At 45.2% G+C, this 18874-nt stretch overlaps 1 protein-coding gene across 1 annotated transcript in view; it reads right to left on the bottom strand.

Annotated features, from left to right (window-relative positions):
* Nucleotides 1–18874, bottom strand: part of CADPS (calcium dependent secretion activator) — a 238364-nt gene that overhangs the window by 87101 nt on the left and 132389 nt on the right. The window contains exons 10-13 of the mRNA XM_019473420.1: nucleotides 16590–16698; nucleotides 15137–15349; nucleotides 11027–11038; nucleotides 3779–3915 (exon numbers count right to left, since the gene is read on the bottom strand). Of these exons, the coding sequence (XP_019328965.1) occupies nucleotides 3779–3915; nucleotides 11027–11038; nucleotides 15137–15349; nucleotides 16590–16698 (471 nt within the window). The remainder of the gene's footprint in view (nucleotides 1–3778; nucleotides 3916–11026; nucleotides 11039–15136; nucleotides 15350–16589; nucleotides 16699–18874) is intronic.

The following is an 18874-nucleotide window of genomic DNA, read 5'->3' as shown; positions in this document are numbered from 1 at the left end:
TGTTACATCCTTGGACCGTCTCTTCACCTTGCCTCTCTTCACACAAGTCTTCGGCGATCAGGCATGGTAAAAACACAGAAATGCCGTAACTGCTCTGCGATAGAAAGACGTGTGCATTTGGTTACTGGGGTAGAAATGCAGTTGAAATTGTTATATTCACCTAACACATACAAAGGACTCAGTCCTCCCTATGGGGTGAAATCTTGGCCCTACTGACACCAACAGGAAGGCTGGCACTAATTTCTCTGGAGCTAGGTATCAAGCCCAGAGTTTGGGGTGAAAGAAGCAGGAGGCTGGACCTAGCGATCCAGCGCACCCCACATTGCTCCCTTGCACCGGGGTCTGAGAAGTGCTGGTCCTCAGGCGGACAGAAGGGTTGGGGGCAACCACTCAAGATCGCTGCCATGGCTCACTGAGGGGAAGCCTGAGCAGAAGCTCAGAGGTTCAGTGATGAGCTTCTTACCACGCATCTCATGAGAACACAGGCAAGCAGACTACGGATGGAGAGATCCAGAGCCCAGGAGGACCAGGTGGTCTCCTTTTGCACAGCAGAGGTATGAAATAAAAATCCTGCTGCTCAACGGGGCTCCAAAGGAGCAGTAAATGCTGCTCCTCACAGCCCCAGAAAAAATCTAAGGTTTGATCAAAGGCGGTATTCAGACAAATCCCCCACATCTTCAGGCAGATCCTGGCTCTTGATTAAGATTTGCCTGGCGCAACCTGCTGACAAGCAGCCAGTCTGGCAAACGCAGCTGATAGTGGTGACACACCGGGTGTCTCACCCCAGCGCAGCTAGGTGTAGCTCAGTTTGGTCTCCCAGATGGTCTTCAATGGCATGAGGAAACCTAGAGGGGACATTGGAGGGAGGCCGTAGAGCGCAGGGAGCTCAACTGACTGTGTTCAACACGCTGAACTGCATCGAGGAAGGGACACGTGTCCCAGGCACCAGTGGGGAGTGCAACGGGAGCTTTGAAGCTGGGTAAAGCAAGGCTTGGTCAGGGTTGGTGAACCACTGGCAATTTTTTTAATGGTAAATGCAGCTTTTGCAAAAACCAGGGGTTTTGAGGGAAAATTTTCACTTTTCAGTAGCTGAATTTTCTCATCTACCATAGGTAAAACAAACCAATTTCATTTTGGTAGCCTGCTTCACGGACCTTTTAATCTGACTCCTTCACATCATCTCAGCTAAGCTGGGCACATGCTGTGCTGTATTATGTGAATCCCACGAATGCTGACACATCATGGGAAATACAGCTCCAGCAGGGACCCAGCTGCATGAGCCGGATGCCGGCAGTAGGTTGGGAAGTCTTGGGAAGAGTTGAGGGCAGTCTCAGAAATAACGCACATGTCCAAGCAGAAAGGAATGAAGACCCACGCGTTGTGTGGAGTCCATGCTAAGCTGGAAGAGCTGCACATTCTTCCCAAAAGTCCAGGAAGAGCTGTGAATGCAACTGTGCTACCAGTTTGTGGATGATGGGCAGGAGCCCTCAGCAAGCGATGCAGACAACGCTCTTCCCCTTCCCCAGCACAGTGCTCTCTGCCAGCAAACATCACTTCTGCCATAGCTGAGATTAGTCAGCCAGCCTGTTTGTTTTCATAGGGATGCCTGGCTCAGCCAGCGGGTGGGCTCACAATAACGTTGTTTAACCTGGTTCCACGGAAAGGAGGCAATGCTGAGTTATCCTCTGTGTCAGGGTAAGCCACTGTGTCCGGGTAAGTCTTCCCTGGCACCTCCATGTCCATGTTTGAAAACAAGAAGAGGTGTGACGAGGCAAAACTCTGCGGGACCTTGCATGGAAATGTCCTGTAGGGAGAATAACAATTGCCCAGCGGCACACAGAGTGGACAGAGCAGGCTTACCACAGGCTCACAGCTCCTCCAGGCAAGCCAGCGCAGTGGTATCACCAACATCCCAAAGACATAGCAAGAGCAATGGGAGCTCTTTGCAGTTGAACTCAAATTTTGAGGTCAGTCTCTTTTTTTACACCATAATCAGGACAAAACCATAGTAAAATAAGTAAAGAAGCATGTGAAATCCCAGCATAGGTGAACACAGCCCATTATTCTCTTCTTTATAACACTCTGCAATGGGTGATTTGAAAGAAGATGGTTAATTGGTGATGCTCCGCTCTGAAGAGGCACAAGTCTTGGTGCTGAGGGGAGCTCCACCACTCCGGTAGCTTCTAGCAAGGGCCTAAACATCTCGGTAACAAGCAGAACTGTGGCTGGTGGGTTTCTTGAAGAGAAACATTGTTAATCATTTTCAGTGATGGCCTTGCACCTCTCCATGAACTTAATTCAACGGCCACAGCTCTCTCACCAGGCCCGAGACTGCACAGAGACAAACCAGCTGCAAGCCAACCTGTCAAGACATGCATGGATGGGGATGGTCTTCCTAGGGTCAGCCATGCGTGGGGAGCAGAAGCTGCATGCCAAATTCACTGCCTGCCGGAGCAAAGACCTCGATGGAACCAGTGAGAAACCTGCTGCAGGTCTGACAATGCTCCCACCAAGCCTACATGTACCATTTGGGTATCTGCAGGTAAAGTGCAAGCTGCAGCCTTCCCCCACCCCATCCTTACCTCAGGGGATGTCCACAACTGTTCCTCCTAGCCCTGCCTCTCATCAGGAAGGTGACAACTCACTACCACTAATGGCATTTACTGGATCTCAGCCTTTCTGAGGAGATCAGCCCTTGTGTGTGGTGCAAGGAGCAGAGCCGGTGAAAGGAGCACCACGGTGGAGGGGGATGTGGAGGACAGGATTTGAGACTGACAGCCTTACCGCCAACTGCTCAGTTGTGTTCCCAGGTTGCTGCTTTTAACAGCAAGCCACTCAAGAGCCCCAGCTCCAGGGACTGCACAGCCGTGTGAAGGCTATCGGCACAGGGTGGTCCTTCTGCTGAAGGCATAGACCCCAGTGTGGAGGTTTCTGTGCAACACGAGGAGGGCGGCAGGTCAGGATCTGTCCCATGCCAAGTTCAGGACAGGATCGGCATTTGAGGCCCCTCTAGAAAGGCTTCATCCTGTTGTTTTCTCAAAACCTAAGAGCCTCTTCATCCTCCCCACTGAAACCGCTAAAAATTAATTGTTCAAGTGGTACTGTTAAAGGTTATTTTTCATTTAAATCCTCACAATACCTAAGAGTTCCCAAGCACTGCACCCAGCCAAAGGCTACAAGCTGTCCTGGAGTATCTCAGCGCCGCTATCCTATAGACCATGTTACACAGCAGTGGGCTGAGAGCTGCAACCCGTGCTCGTGAGAATAATCAGGATGGGCATGCGACTACATAAGCGTGGACAGACTGCAGCATCACTGCAGTTATCCACCTGGTCCCATCTGTTACCTGCTTGGGATCCCTGCTCGTAAAGAGACACAAAGCTAGGCCACAGTTATTCCTGGTGGGACTCCTTTGACATGGGAGGTGGTACCAGACCGTCATCTTTCCCCTGTTCTTTCATCCAGAAGACTCTGGAAGGCAGTGCGGGAGGCTGCAAAACACTGCTCTCTACTTCACATCCCCACACTGGCGTTTGTCTTTGCAGGAAGAAACATTTTAAGCATTGCAAACAGAAATGGTAAAGACAGTGCAACTGGAGAAGAACAGCAGTCAGTTCACTGCAGGTAGCCTCTCAAAAGAAAATACCTCTGGGCCAAATTCAAACCTGGTGTAAACAGAAGTCAATCTTCCAGCAACAGGGGGATTAGCCCCCACTCGCACTAGCTTTGACTTTGCTGCTTGATGTTTATATCACTAGAGACCAAAGAATATACTTGCCAGACAAGAATAGGAATCATTAAGTCTGTGGTCCAAAGTGAGGCGCTGAACCATCTCAAAGAGTGAAGCGTGGTCAAAGTTACAGGGATTGGAAGAGATAAATTCATCCATGCCATGCTTTTGAGCTCTATCTGCATCTGTTCATTTATACATATAGAGAAAGACACCATTTAGAGAGATATAAGACATTTTAGTTGACAAATACAACAGAAAAAAAATATACAGTATGAAGCATGAAAGCTAAGTATCTCCTCCTCCCTACATTGCCATGAACTTTTCTCTGTGCAGGCTATACAGTACACTTTTCACCTCCCATTGTCAACTTGCATCAGTTATGGACTATCTTATTGCATTTAGGCAAAAGATTTTAGAATTAACATCTTGTCAACTGCTCATTATAGTGCATTTATTCTGTACTTAAAACCAGAACACAGACCCAAGAACTTTCTCTGTATCTTACAATACACTGAGTTAACAGAATTTTGGCTCACGTAAGTAAATTAGCTCCTATTTAGATAGTCGCGGTTAATTATAATAGATTCTGCCATTCTAATGAAGTTACAGCTGTAGCATTTTTATCTACATTTACTAGGTTTTCTAGGTATCAGACCAGTTACGTTGTTCTTTATCCAAATGCCAATGTTTGTCTCCCCACGGCAATTTTTTTCCTAATGGCAACTTTAAATGCTACCTCACCGAAATGAAAAGATGCTCTTTTAAGCATCGCTAAGAAGTTAAATTGATATATAGTTTGTTGTCACTGAGGCAGTAACCCCATAGTGCACCAGAGCTGCCAGTCATCCTGACGGAGGGGCTGAATTTCCCCTGCCTGGATTATGAGCTGCCATTTTTGGGTGAATTAACAGCCTCAACGTATTCACACTTCTCTGCTTTGGGTGACGTTTACAGGCACTAACTCCTAGGGGCTAATTAATTAATCTCAACATGGTTAACTAAAAATACACCGAATTCAGCAGTTGAAATGAAGCCACCAAGCCGGCCTGGGTGCGGCCAGCCGGGACCCTGCTGGGAGCAGGCTTTGTTCTACCAGCGTCCGGGGAATTAAAGGACACCTTTCACTCGGTTTTGTCCATGCTCAGCTTCCTACTATATGGGTTCTTGCCAAATCCTCGACAAAGAGAATAGGATTTAAATCCTTCCCCTGTTTATAGCCTCCTAGGGGAACTGGGTGGCCTTGAAACAATGTGGCTGAAAGGACACAAAAAATGCAGTTTTCCGCAATAGTAATATATGGTAACTGTATTTGTTTTAAAACAAAATCCCTCTTTACCAGAAGAAACAAAAATCCTTAATTAAAAAAAAAAAATAAAGGAGCTTTAAATGATAATGAGATAGTGTTCCTTTATATATGTTTTACTGTTTAATATTAAGCTGTGAAGGATGGCATGTCTTCCTAAATACCTCATTCATGTCTGTGCTCTCAGATATTACTGATCATTGGAAGCACTCTTTACATTTTCTGTATAGTCTGTCGTTAGCTATACACATACCATATAAATAACATCACCCACAGGAAAGAAATCAGACAAATTAAAACATGTAACATTTCAATTAGGTGCTAGCAATACTTGGTTCAGCAGTAGCTGGCAATTTTCCTCATTATAACTGATTTTTTTCCTACAGCTGGTTAATTTTTGAGGGTCCACTCCCCTGTTTCGCTCCGTGTGTGGGTCCTGCTGCCTCCCCCCCACCTCGGGGGACAGAAGAAGCCACCGCCGGTGCCGAGCGACGTGGCAGCGCGAGGGCTGGCTCGGGGGACAGGGACAACCTCCCCGACAAGTGCATCACCTCCACGAGCGCGTCACCTCCACGGCACCTCTCCAGCACCCTTGGGCGTGGGATGCGAAGCCCACCCAGCCCTGGCGCTCACGGCACGGGCCGGCTCCTGTCTGTTTTGACAGCTTTCTGCCCCATAGTCTCTGTTCCTCTGGGCCAAGATCAATTTGATTGAGTTCATTCCCAAAGAGTTTGTCTACACTGGTTTTGATTCCATCCCTAGTGCCCACAAGATGTTTTAACAGATATTATCGGACTATTTTTAATGGCTTGCTGCTCTGCCCCGCTCCTCTGAGTTGACTGCAAGCTGACAAATTGGCTGGAGGCCTTAATTTGCCAGCTTCGCTCAGAGATTTTATTACTTTTCAATTAGGAGCCCTGATACACTGTCAATCCTCCTGCTCAGCCAACGAGGCTCTGAGCGCTGAGTAAATCAGCTGGAAATTTGAAGAGTCCTCTAGCCCTTTAGCTGGTGAACTTTTTTGAGCAGATGTGCTAGAAAGCATGTTTGAAATGAATATTTTTTACTCCAAACTAATAAGCTTTTTCCTACTTTATGTTCTCTGAACAAGGTGGACACACAGCAGACCTTTGGTTGGTGTGAACCAGCCGAAGCTCTGCTGGTTACGATGGAGCTGAGGGTCCGTCCTGGGCTTTTTAAGGTCTCCTTGCCCAAGGCAACGGCACAGACAGTTCCCCGCCAAGCGCTGAGAACTGACACGGCACTTAAACGGCCATCACGACTGTCCATAAACAGGGGCAATTTTACTTTCATTAATCACTGTGAAGCAACACCTTACTGAGCATCCCGTTGGGTGCCTGCTCAAAAGCCCATTTGTCCCAAATCTCACCATCTCAGAACAACAACCATTGGACATAGAATCATAGAATCATTAAGGTTGGAAAAGACCTCTAAGATCATCGAGTCCAACCGTCAACCCAACACCACCATGCCCACTAAACCATGTCCCTAAGCACCTCATCTACTGCATGATCTCGAGTGACGAAAAAAGTATGAGCTGCACGACTTCTGCTCGGTCAGTGGTTTAAAATGTGGTTTTCTGCCATGGGAAGGAAGATGACCAGCCGCAGCTCTCCGTGCAGCCGCCCAGCACCACAGTTCTGGCGTGATCACATCATTTTGCATCGGCAGAGCTGTGGGGCTGGGTGGGTGCACATCACCCACGCAGGGGATAAAGCTGGCGTAGTTTGAACTGGAGATGTCTTTGGACAATGGTAATACACATATGTATTTCTCTTAAATGGAATATCTGCTCTGGGCTAGATGCTTAAAATTCTTAAGAATAACTAGGAGCAGGTTTAAAAGGACAATCCTACACTAAACTCACCTTCCCTTAATTAACTGTTAGAAAATAAACATGCCATGGAACTTGCAATTTATTTTTGCGTTTTGATTTTCCAATGGACTCGCTTTTAAAAATGAAATTTGGGAGTCAAAGTATACCAAAAGCATGAAACTTCCTAGGCAATACAAAAAGAATAGGATAGAGCTAAATATATTGGTCCACCGCTCCAGACAGCTGATCTGTGTGATTTAAAATAATGCCAACATCTGCATATTGAGTTTTATATATAATCCATCCTCTTTCAAAATGGCTTGTACAGTTTGAATGAGATTTTAAACAAAGTACAAAATGAGAATGGCTAATTTCACACCCAAACTGTACAGCTAATGTGCAAGTACTTTAAATTAATTGTTTCAGTCAAATACGGTTGCTTTTTTGACCCTGCTCTGTTATTCTAGCTAAAAAGAAAGGAGAAACCAAAGAAAGAAAGTTATATGATGCTCCAGTAATTTACAATCCCTTCCCAAGGTGCCGTGCCAAGCTCGCTGGTGCTTCTTTGTTCGGGGCCCCAGCCAAAATGCTGCTGCAGGCCCACAGAAGTTATCTTACATATTTAGACAAGCTGCACACAACTGCAGCTGAAAGGTGTTCGATGGTGGTCTCGGAAGGGAGGCTGCCAGCGGAGGTAAATTGGCAGCACAGACTCCACGAACCTTTCTTCTGGAAAACTGCAGACTCTGGCCTTTTATATTACACTTGGTCACCTACATTACGGTCTTTTTTTAATACTGCCAGGTTTATTCTGTTCATTTTTATCCAGTTTGCATTTTACACTGACTCCATTAACTAGCCCCCTGTCACACGCACTCCCCCTACAAGTGTTTGAAATCAGAGTCTTAAAAATCTGCCAGTGTCGGGAACACAAAGATTTCAACAACAACAACAACAATAATGAAAACCAAAGGACTGTCCCACCATTTGGTCCTCTGAGGGCTGTATTTCTCTTTATCTAACTGTTACTTAAAAAGAAAGAAACAAAACAGTCAAATCTCTCATTCTTTTTTTTTTTAAATGTATTTCCCTGCCCTCTGCATTTCTTTTGCTCCAGCAATAATTTTGGCAGATTTTGCTCTGAGAGCAGTGAAGTTAATAGCGGGGGACAAGCTCCATAAAAGAATTCTTGTTATAAAAGGCTTTAGGTAGCCATTTTATTGTAAGAATTTCTTACTCCAGATTTATTTCTTTTCATTAATGAGTGACTTTGTTTTAGTACCAAAGGCAACTGAACATCCAGTAAATTTTACAACACGTTTGCTTATTTAAAAAAAAAACAAAACCAACAAACAAAAAAACCCAAACAACTGTAAATTAAAAGGTGACTTTGTATCTTACTCATCTGGAAAATGTGTGCTTGTCATATCTGCTTGACATTACAAGAATGAAGATGTGGTTTGGACAGTAACAAACAATGACACTAGTCAACCTCATCAGGAGACATGAAATAAAGGAATGACAATGATTGATGGCAGCTATTCATTTACAGATATTTCTAGAAAACTCTTCGCTGGCCTGGCCGGGCAAAACGGGAGATTTCCAGCCGGCGCGTTGCTTGCCGGCAATGCACCGCGGCGGGCGGGCGACGGCGTGCCCACCGCGACCTGCCGCACACTTGGCCGCGTGCTCTGAGGGGCGGCGGGGTCCCCTCCTGCTCTCGCCGCTTAAGCAGAGCTAATGGACACGCTTGGGCTGCGACTTGTTAAAGAAATACCCAGGGGAAGCGCCTAGAAACCTCGTTTTGTTCGGCCGTGTGGAGCGAGAGGCTTTCCTAGCAAATACCGGTGTTCTGGAGGGGGGAAAAAAAACCCCCGTACTGGGACTTAAAATGCCAGGCTGTTGATTGTGAGCGAGCTGCTGGCAGTGCCGGCTGGTGACTTACCAAGTCCCCTCCTCGCCGTGCACTACAGCATTGCCACCTCTGAAAAGTGACGTGCGTGTGTGTGTGTGTCCAGGGCTCTGCAAACCTCCTCCCCGCTATGAGCTGCGCCCGCTGCAGCAGGCTGAACTCGCCTCTCAGCTGGATACCTAAGAGCTCTTTTTTTTTCTTCATATTATTCCACGCTAGAAGATAGCTTTAAATTTAATCGGCTGTTTATTCCTGTGTTTTATGGCTTTTCCCCTGCTGCAAACAAATTCTCTTCTGCTCGAGTCACAATTTTAATAAACGATTATGAACGTTCCTGTAAATCACCAGACACACTAGGCACTGGATTGAACTCTAAGTTACCTAATGTTTGGTAGTTAAATGAACAAGAATTTGTAGGATGCACTTACATAATTCCTTGTGTGGCAAGTTAAAAACACAGTTTTAGAACAGCTATTTATAATATAAAACATTGTTTCACAGCAATAATATAAAACATTGTTTCAAAGCATTTTTATAACTATTTAAAAATATTTTGAATTGGATGACAGCGGAAACCTGTGAATTTGTATTTCATAAGTTAGAGTCCCATGCTTCTTAAAGCACGTAGAAGTGATTTACAGGCTAGTTTTAAATTCATGCAAGTTATGTGAGAACTGAATTAACATTTTAATTCTGCATTCCTGCAATGAAGCATCTGCAAGTTGACAATACAGAAGACACAGCAGCGTTCTCATGATATCTCTAACTATCTAAAAAAAATAAAGCAATTAAAGCACAAAACTAATAATCTAATAGGATAGCAATGCATTGTAGTGCAAATACACGTAATGTTGCCAGACCCAAGTTCATTCATTCATTCACTCTTTCTTTCTTTCTTTCAAAGTGGCAAAAATCTGTATTTCCATCAAATTAAACTTTTTTTTGCGGTAAAGTCTGATAAGAATCCTCTTTGGAAATCCAAACGTTTAGAAAACAAAAAAAAGAAAGAAAAAAGAAAGTGTCTGCTGAGAAGGAATTCTGCCTGCTACTCAGGGGTATATTTATACATACACGCACATACTCACACACAGAAAAAAAAGAAGAAAAAAGAAACAAAAGGAGGAAGAAGAAAAAAAGGAGTCTTGTTTGATGGCCAGGAGGGATGACACCGCCTGTTCCTTCTCATAATTGCATTCAGGTACTCTGGATACATATTTGCCAGCTCTCATGACCCACTGATGCTATTCCCTCCTAAGGAAAGCAGGCACTCACCAGGTATTATAGAAGCAGCTTTTAACACCAATAAAGGATTTGTACCGGGTGTATTTAAGACTGAACAAAGACTAAGGAGAAGCTCTTTTACAGAACAAGTTTGTGCTTTTACCTTTTTCAAAGTAGGTATTCCAGTAGGAAAAGGTAAGATAATAATTCCCCTGGCTTATTCTTTGGCAAGCATTGCTTTGATTGGTGATTGAGACCCATGCTAAAACATTAATTTACGATAATTTGGGGCAACAGCAGCACCCCTCCGTGACTAATGTATTTAAGTCGGAGTGGATCAGCATCTCCAAACCCGGGGTGACCCAGAGAGCTGCCACTTGCTGCCGAAACCATCCCCTACTGAGTTTACAGCAGAGGGAACTACCAAACCTGGATGAGTCAGGCTTGTTTTCACAAGGCACGTGCAGAGGGGTTTTTGGGGGGCTCCTGTGGAGTCCTGCACCTTGTCTAGGTCTCTCGGGGTCTCCTGCCCTACCTTTCTACGCTTTGAGGTGTCCACGGTTAGCCCCGCACGCTGGTGCGCTGCACCAAGCTAATCATCGGCACGGAGAGAAAGGATATTGTCAGAGTGCAAAATGATCTGTTTTCAGGCAGGAAGCAGTCAACTAGATGTAAATTCCATGAAACAAAAGAAGGTATTATTTACAGTTTTATTGTGATGTTAATTAATATTTACGTCTTGGAATGAAAAATAGAAATGTTAATGATTGGCTTTACTAAAAGGATCACTTGATGCCAATGTGAAAGCCAGGGAGAGAAGGCAATTATGCAAACATCACATGCATCCTAATTTCAGTATGGAAACTTACATTTCAAACCTCAATTCAGGAAAATAACATGGAAGGTTTGTACTACAAAATCTAAACATGAGAAAGATTTAAGAGAAAAAAAAGCACATTGCATATGTCAGATAATCTAGTCTGATTATCTGAGCTGTGCTAGCTACAGGGAAGCACTTACCCTTGAGTCCAGCTAGAAGTTAGCAGGGTAAGAAGGAACAAACCAGAATAACATAAAGACTAGCAACAAGGCTCAGGAAAGCAGACAGGAGCCCTAACCTAGCAGCTAAATATTTGGGTTCAAGCAAAGAATGAAAAAGAAACTTAAAGAAAATCAAACCAACCAAAAAAAACCCACTTACAGCTGAGAATTTCTTAAGCAGCTCAATAAACCTTGCTACTTATTACGGGGGAACAAATAATTACAAATTCTCAAAACAACCAACTCTTTGTATATGGCGTGATTAACAGTCATTAAATATAAACAGACATTAAAAAATGAAATATAACCACAAGTGATACGTAAAACAAGTACGGACCAATCTTTCATGTTAAAAAGAAAAGGGTTTCAGAAAAAAAAAGAATGTTGAGCATGTTTGGGAATTTTGTTTGATGCATCACTAACACAGAACGAACAAAGATCGGTGCTTTCAGACAAGTGACCACTTTTATGAAGCTTAAATATTGCCAAAAGGTGTAATATGTCTTGGTAGCATTATTGACTACAATACTGTGCATGATTTCAACAGTAAACAAGAACAGTTTTGGGTTTTTTCTTTCATAACGCGAACACTGGAGAAAAGCACAGCTTTGCGTGAATGGAGTTTTTCTTTTAAATTGTAGCAAAACAAAAAAAGCAAAACTTTTCACTCTAACAGGTATTGTTCACCCACATAAAAGGAATTGTGGAGTCATACAAAAATTAATGAATAGCAGGATCTATTTTTTTTTTTCAGTACTTAAATTGCAAATAAAATAAACTCCACCCTGGTTCGGAGCTGTCTGCTTACTTCCAAGTCAAGCGCTGCTATCGAACTGCGGATGAGAATTTGAGTGCTGCTGAAGTTTGTGGTTACTAAGTCAAAAGAGGTGGGAACCAAATGAATTCACTATTTCTCCCAAGTTTCCCCAACAGCAAAATATGTTCTTCTCAAGTTTCTGTTTAACAGACAGCTCCATCACAGGAGCGGAGGGCTGGATTTTCTCTGCATGTGCATGCATGCGCGTGTGCCATCTCGGACTGCTACAACATGAAAGCTATAACAACAGTTACTCGTCAAATGGCTTAACATTTGCTTCTTTGCACATCCTCATTCACCATAGACTCTAATAAGCACAAAAAATATGACAGGTATAAAGATAAATGCACAAGAATAAAATGTCTCGCAAAAGTCCTTACCTTTCTGCAGGAAAAAAAAAAAAAAACCAAACCAAAAAACCCAAGCCAAAAAAACCCAATAACAAACCAAGACCCTTTTAAAAATGCAATACTTGATATGTTTGAATTTCAAGACTGAAGGAGCTGAGAGACATATTTGTGCATTTAAGACTCCTGATAAGCCATCATGTGTGGCATGCATGACTCGCTTCCGCTTCTGATTATTTAACTGCTGCGCCCAATGACTTTGCCATGAGCATTGCCATGTACAAATGTTGAAATATGAAATGAGCAGGCCTTGCTGTTGAGATGAAGGTGTACTATGGCGTGCTGCCCTCCTCCTCCTGTAGGATGAAGGTCCTGTGCACAAAAAGCTTTCAGAGGGATCTAGATCCAAGGGAGGAGGAGGAAGGAAGACCGAGGACAAAACACACTAGCCCAGGCTAGATGCTGAAGTAGCAAGTCATCATCAGACTGAGGAGCAGACTGGTTTCCCACTTCCATGCTTTGGCACAACACAACCAAAAGGGTTTCCCAGTGCCTGCAGCAAAAAGGGGAGCCTGAAGCCTCCCAGCTTATGGGGAAAACACATTGTGGATGGAAAGAGGGTGGTGGCATAAAAAAAGCTGAATGATCTGGATTTGGAGTTGGTATCGGCATGAGAACAAGTGAGAGAAACTGAGGTCAGATCCTGACCCCCTCAGATGCCCTGGAGGGACCAGGGGGTGAAATCTCAGCTGTTTTCACCAGAAGTGAGGATGAGGGATCCCTGCCTCCTGGCAGGCAAGTGAGATGGAAAAAGCAAGGTCAAACCTGTGGCATTTCTATAGCTTTGAGCACAGGCAGGCTGATACAGGTCTGCAGGACCACGAGCAGCACAAGTCTCTGGTGGACGTGCTGGGCTGTGGTTAGATGCAGGGAGTACTCCTGGGCTCAGTCACTGACTTCACTGCTCCCTGGCAAGGATTAGGACAAACCAGCTGCCCCTTCTCCATCCCAGTAACCTAAGCAGGGGGGTTCAGCTCTCTCCACACACACAGTGCTAGGCTGTGCATGGGGACAACATACCTGAAGGTCCACGGCCCCAGGCATCCCCTTTCCCTTCCCAAACTCCTGGCAGACTTTGCTACAGCTGCTGCCAGGCAATTACGATGTGTCTGGGAAAGGGACCCTTCACCTGACCCCACATATTGGTCTGGCAAAGTGAAAACTCCATAAACATCAGGAATTTACCCAGCAGAAAAATTTTCCAGGCCTGATGTCTGCAGGGATGGGAGAAGCCTGGAGGGGAAGTTGATTCCCCAGTTTGATATTCTCTCGCTGCCCTCACCCTAATCCGCAGGGATCACGCTGGGACAAACAGGAGTGCATCCTCTTTGCACCAACCACGCAGCTAAGGGCATCCTTGAGCATCGCTTGTTAGGAGAGGGAGCCACAAGCAGCATCCCTCTGCTGTTCTCCCTTGCTACACTTCGAAGGCTTTTAGCATGTAAAAAAGCAGCCATAGAAGGACCTGTGCCTGCTACATCCAAGAACCTGGGCAGAGGGACATACAATCCCTGGGAGTGCTCTCAGGTCAGCACAGCTCAGCCAGGCCTAGAGGCTAACCACGGCCGGTAAACTGCCCTCTTGCAAGAGCCCAATTCCCATCTCCCATTTTGGCTTTCTGAGAGGCGTCCTTCTTTCCCGACCCCAATCCTTTACACCTTGCACCCCCAAAGCCAGTGACCTGACTGGGATGAAGAGGATGAGGGTCACTGAAATGAAAATACTGACTATGGGTTTACCACGCTGCATCATGCTACGTCCCCACTGACAGCAGCAGCAATGCAAGGCAGAAGGGAGTCCAAAATATGCAGGCATATGGAGGATTAAAAAAAAAAACCACCAAAAAAAGAAAAAAGCAGCAAGCAGAGGTTTTCTGCTGTAACACTGATGGTACAGATGTACGTCTTGCATTGTTATTTTCTATAAATACTGAAATGAAGAAGTTAAACCAATATAAAAGGGGATCAAATTATATTGATAAGCAAGGGGCAGATTTTCTGAGTTCCTTACAACAAAATACTCTATAACAGTTTTACAGGGACTATTTTAAATGTTAAAATCTGATTTAATTAGGAGAATTTGCTAATATTGAACCACTTTTCCTTATTTTCCTTACGATACTAATTCTTAAATTTTGCTGAAACTAGCAAGAACTGCTGTATGTTACATAACAAAGAGGCTCCAGACGTGCGATCGACACTTTCAAGAAAAATGAGCGAGGAGGCATTTGTCTGGTTTATAATCAAATTATATTTGCAAGACAAAAGAAATTGCTCTGAATTTCAAATTAAGCAAACTGGGTATAACTGCACAGGACATGCAGCATAGCTACGACTTAAAAGATGATTGCTTTAAATTCACATCTAACTGGCCTGCAAAGCAACCTGTTAAAAATACCATATGTTTTCCTACAGTTGAATATTCAACAGGAGACCTCTTTTTGTGTGTGCATTTCATACTTGCAAGATTTGCACCTGTAGTTCTGAGCACGTGATGCATTTGATAGACAGCTAATGGCGCTAATGAATCGCTCTGATCTGGGTGTGCAGTTTATTGTGTGGGGGTAAAATGCACGTCTGCAGAAAGCAAGCTGGGTCTCAGGCTCTGAGATCGCAGTCTCTCCTCCATCAAGTATTGCACTTTAAAATACTCATTGACAAGTTCCCCAAGGAATTTTGTTTCTCGGGTTTGGTTGTGTTAAACACAGGTTAACTGGGTCTGGATCCACTATTGTAAAAAGCAGCTTAATGATAATGAAAAAAATTTCATTTTGGAGTCAGAAACATGTACGAATATTGATTTACATCAGTGCAGAAAATCTTTCCATCAAAGACTTCTGCTCTCTAGGAGAACTTATTTACTTACAAAATTGAGAGATTGGGGCGTCTAGCTGGGGTACATTTCCTCCTTTAGCATTTAGCTTTTGCACTTGGGTAGGCGGCACAGGTTTGTGAGACTGGCCGGTGGCTCGGTACATGGCTTGGACCCACAGGATACGGTCCTGCTCATCGTCACTTGCAAAAATCACCGTGTCTCCTTCCTTCACAGCGTTGAAGAATGCTCTGCCGCCCTCCAAACCTGGCAGGAGAGGAAGTGACAACGGAGTTTTGCAGACTTTGAGGCCAGCCAGGGGATGTCCCCCGGCTTCCCATCCCACCACCGCCCCGCTGTCTCCCCACCCTCCAAACCTGGCAGGAGAGGAAGTGACAACGGAGTTTTGCAGACTTTGAGGCCAGCCAGGGGATGTCCCCCGGCTTCCCATCCCCCCCCCGCCCCGCATGTCTCCCCAGCCAGCCTCACGCTGCCCCCGGCTCCTGGCTGAGCTCAGTCCCCTCCCTTGCACCAAACTCACCTGCGAGAGAGCCTGCCAGGTCCCCCAGGTAGCACCCTGCACCGTGATTACTAAAACATACCCCAACACACTTGGATTAATTGCTTCTCTCACCTGCAGCCCCGTCTGTGCACGTCCCCTGCAGGTTGCACCGCTGGAGCCCCATTAAAAACGAGTTTTGAGGGGACGTGGTGGGAGGTTTCCCATTAGAGCGAGTGCACCAGTGCTCACACTGCACAAAAGGTGCTTGGGTGATGCGCTTATTTCTGTCTTTGCCCTGATTCGGGACCCATCTTCCCATCTCCCTAACATCGGAATTAACCTGGAATCAAGGTCTCGACAACCAACCTACTGTGTCTTTCTTCACCTCCTCTGGGGATACCATTATCCAGGGCATGGTGAGGATCACCATGCGCAGTGTGTCGCCCCACCGAAATAAAAGAAATGTGGCGCTCCTCCACTTGAAGAAGAGTCTCAGCACCATGTACACAACAGGTACCTCCAGGTACCAGGGGGCTTTCTAATTCTGCCCCTTCCACTCACTTACATCTATCAGAGAGAAAATGGGGCAGGCAAAAATGCTGGGTTGGTCCCATAAATATTTTCTACAATAAAGACAGGCATAGCTGCTACCCTTTTATTTAGGGAATATAATCTGAAGGCACAGGTTAGGATCATCACTCGATTTGAGCATTCAGTTCACAATCAAATTTCATTGGGATTTAAGCGTCTAATTCACTTAGGCTCCCCAGAGAAGATGAGTCTTTCCCTCCTCTGGTGCAACTCCTAGCTCAATTCCTTAGATCTATTTATAGTAAAGTCATGCATAGCTAATGATCAGTATAAACACAAACGTATTTATAATAATGCTGATCACAGTTCAGCTGCAAGCAGGGAGAGAGAGAGAGGACTCCCGTTTGGGAGCCGTACGCAGCGTGGCGAGCACGAGCACCTGCGGTCGCAGCAGCAAGCCGTCGGCCCCCGTACCTGGCTGCGGGTCGGTGTAGTCCACAGTGTATCCGTCGAGCTGCAGCAGCTCTTGAGGTTCAGCTTTTTTCTCCCGGTAGCTGCACATAGCAAATGTATATTGACTAACCTGAAGAAAATCACAAAGCTAAGATGGCACCGGGTGATCATGACAAGGCAATCCAAAGCGCTTACAAATGCCATACGCTGATGGTGTGTTTACAGGGACTGGGGGTGGTGGGGTAATTTTGACGGTCATTGCCCATACGAGACAAACTAAACTTTTTACCATGGTTTTGCAAAGCTCTCTCTTAACACACCCTGCTGTGGCGGGCATCTAATTCTCCGCATCAGTACTTACAGCGGTTTAATTTCCTCCAAAAGAGGAAGCTCCATGCTTTAAAACCCTCTATCATTCATCCCCAGACAAGTGCAAGAGTGACACCCTGTCACAAACAATGTGAGCTAAATTGCTAGGTGCCAGTCATATTAAAGCAATCTTAAGATCCCACTGATCTCGGCAGTTGTTGTCATCAGTGCTGTAAATGGCAGCTCTCACTCCTCTGAGGTACCATCTGCATGACACGATACATTCAATGTCAAGCTCTTGACGGAAGCCGACTCAGCTGCAGGGGCTCTGCCAGGCTCCTGAATCGCCTTTAGGAGGCCATCAGGCCGCATCAAGACCCCGTGCGTACTCGGCGTGCTGCAATCTGGATGGTCGGCGAGAAGCTCGGCCAGGGAGGAGAGGAGAGGAGAGGATTCTCCATGCCCCAGGCTAGGAACTCACGGGGAAATTTACTGTCAAATGATTTCAAATGACTTTGTTAAGGTTGTGTCACATCCTGGACGCCTGACGTAATTTTATTAGTCTGGACATTTTGTTGACCTCCGGAGGAAACTTTGAAACTCTGGTGGGTGGCAATGGATCGTGCTCGTCATTTTTTGGAAGTCGGGAGAGATCCCGAATGATGGGCGAGCGGCTGGGCTGGGGCATTTTGCCTCCAAACTCCAGACAAATCGCTCAGCTACAAATACACATGCAGCACCTATTTTGGTGGCATCTATAGCTAATAAAATGTCATTTATTTAAGTCAGGGGACCCGTCTATTGGCGTAGCGTCTCCCAGCCGGCGCTCAGTATATTGCTGCCCTCTATGGGCTTCTGCTAGCTGCCAGCCTGCTCTCAGCAGCCCTGCCTGCACGGTGCCTTCCTCCAGGAACAGCTCCAAAAGCCACCTAAGAATAAACCCTATCATTAACACATTTGTGGGAGTAAGACTAAAAGTGATGCTTTAAGCATCTTGCATCCTCCTTAAAACTACCAGCACTGATGAAAGATTGACAAGTAACAGACCAATAGCAGGAGCACACCAGTGCATATTCTATGCTATGAACTTTGAATGCATACCATCGTACCGGCAACACAAAAATTAAAAGATTAACACGAAGAAATCTAAAAATAACCTAGTGCCCCACCGCACAATATTCAGACGACTCCTGCAGTGTTCATTCAGTTATACTTGCAGTATATTGCTGCCATCTCCTGGAGAAACTCTTGAATGTACTTTATTTATGGTAAGACCCTGGAGATTTCATCTGAGCAGTGAGGATTTGATTTCTCTGTGTTAGACAGCCTGAACTTCAGGGATTGCATGATAAATTTAATTCCTGAAACGAGTCAGTGCTAACCTATGCTGACATTGATTGAAAACATTAATACAACTAATGTTTTTTTCTTCTCCTGCATGCTCTATAGCAACAGGTAAAATACACTCAGTAGTTCAGTTTCTTCTTCTCTGACCCTGAACGTGAGGTCTGAATTTCAGGCTCTTCTTCATGTATAAATAATTTCTCTCATCTTTGGACCCAGAAAATATTCTTCATCCCTATCAATAAGGCAACTGTACCAACACAACAGTAATGTATGGAAACACACGCAGGCATTTCAGAGCTTGTCATTCTTACATTAAAAGTTATAAAAGACAGATGTAGGCAGTAGGCTCTGGTGGAGCCATCCTGGGACAGAGGCAAAGCAAACTGGTCTCTCCTGTTAGCGTTCACGTGATTTCCTTGGAAGAAGCTGCCCTACATCACTATTAGAAGAGACCTCTAAGAGAAACCTACGGGTGGGTCTACGATGTGCGATGAGCCAGGGCTCACGTGGGTTCACATCCTACTTCTTCTCTACTCAGCTCAAGTGCGAAGCTCAAGCTCAAGATCAGGCTGGAGGGAAGAGACAGCTATCGATGGCCTCTGGAAAAGGTGTCAACTGTGCCACGCAGAGTCCCTGCACATAAACAACTC

Source organism: Aptenodytes forsteri, unplaced genomic scaffold (genome assembly GCF_000699145.1).
Source record: "Aptenodytes forsteri isolate BGI_AS27 unplaced genomic scaffold, ASM69914v1 Scaffold53, whole genome shotgun sequence".
In the NCBI taxonomy this organism is placed as follows: domain Eukaryota; kingdom Metazoa; phylum Chordata; class Aves; order Sphenisciformes; family Spheniscidae; genus Aptenodytes; species Aptenodytes forsteri.
This window is presented reverse-complemented; position numbering and strand designations above follow the sequence as displayed.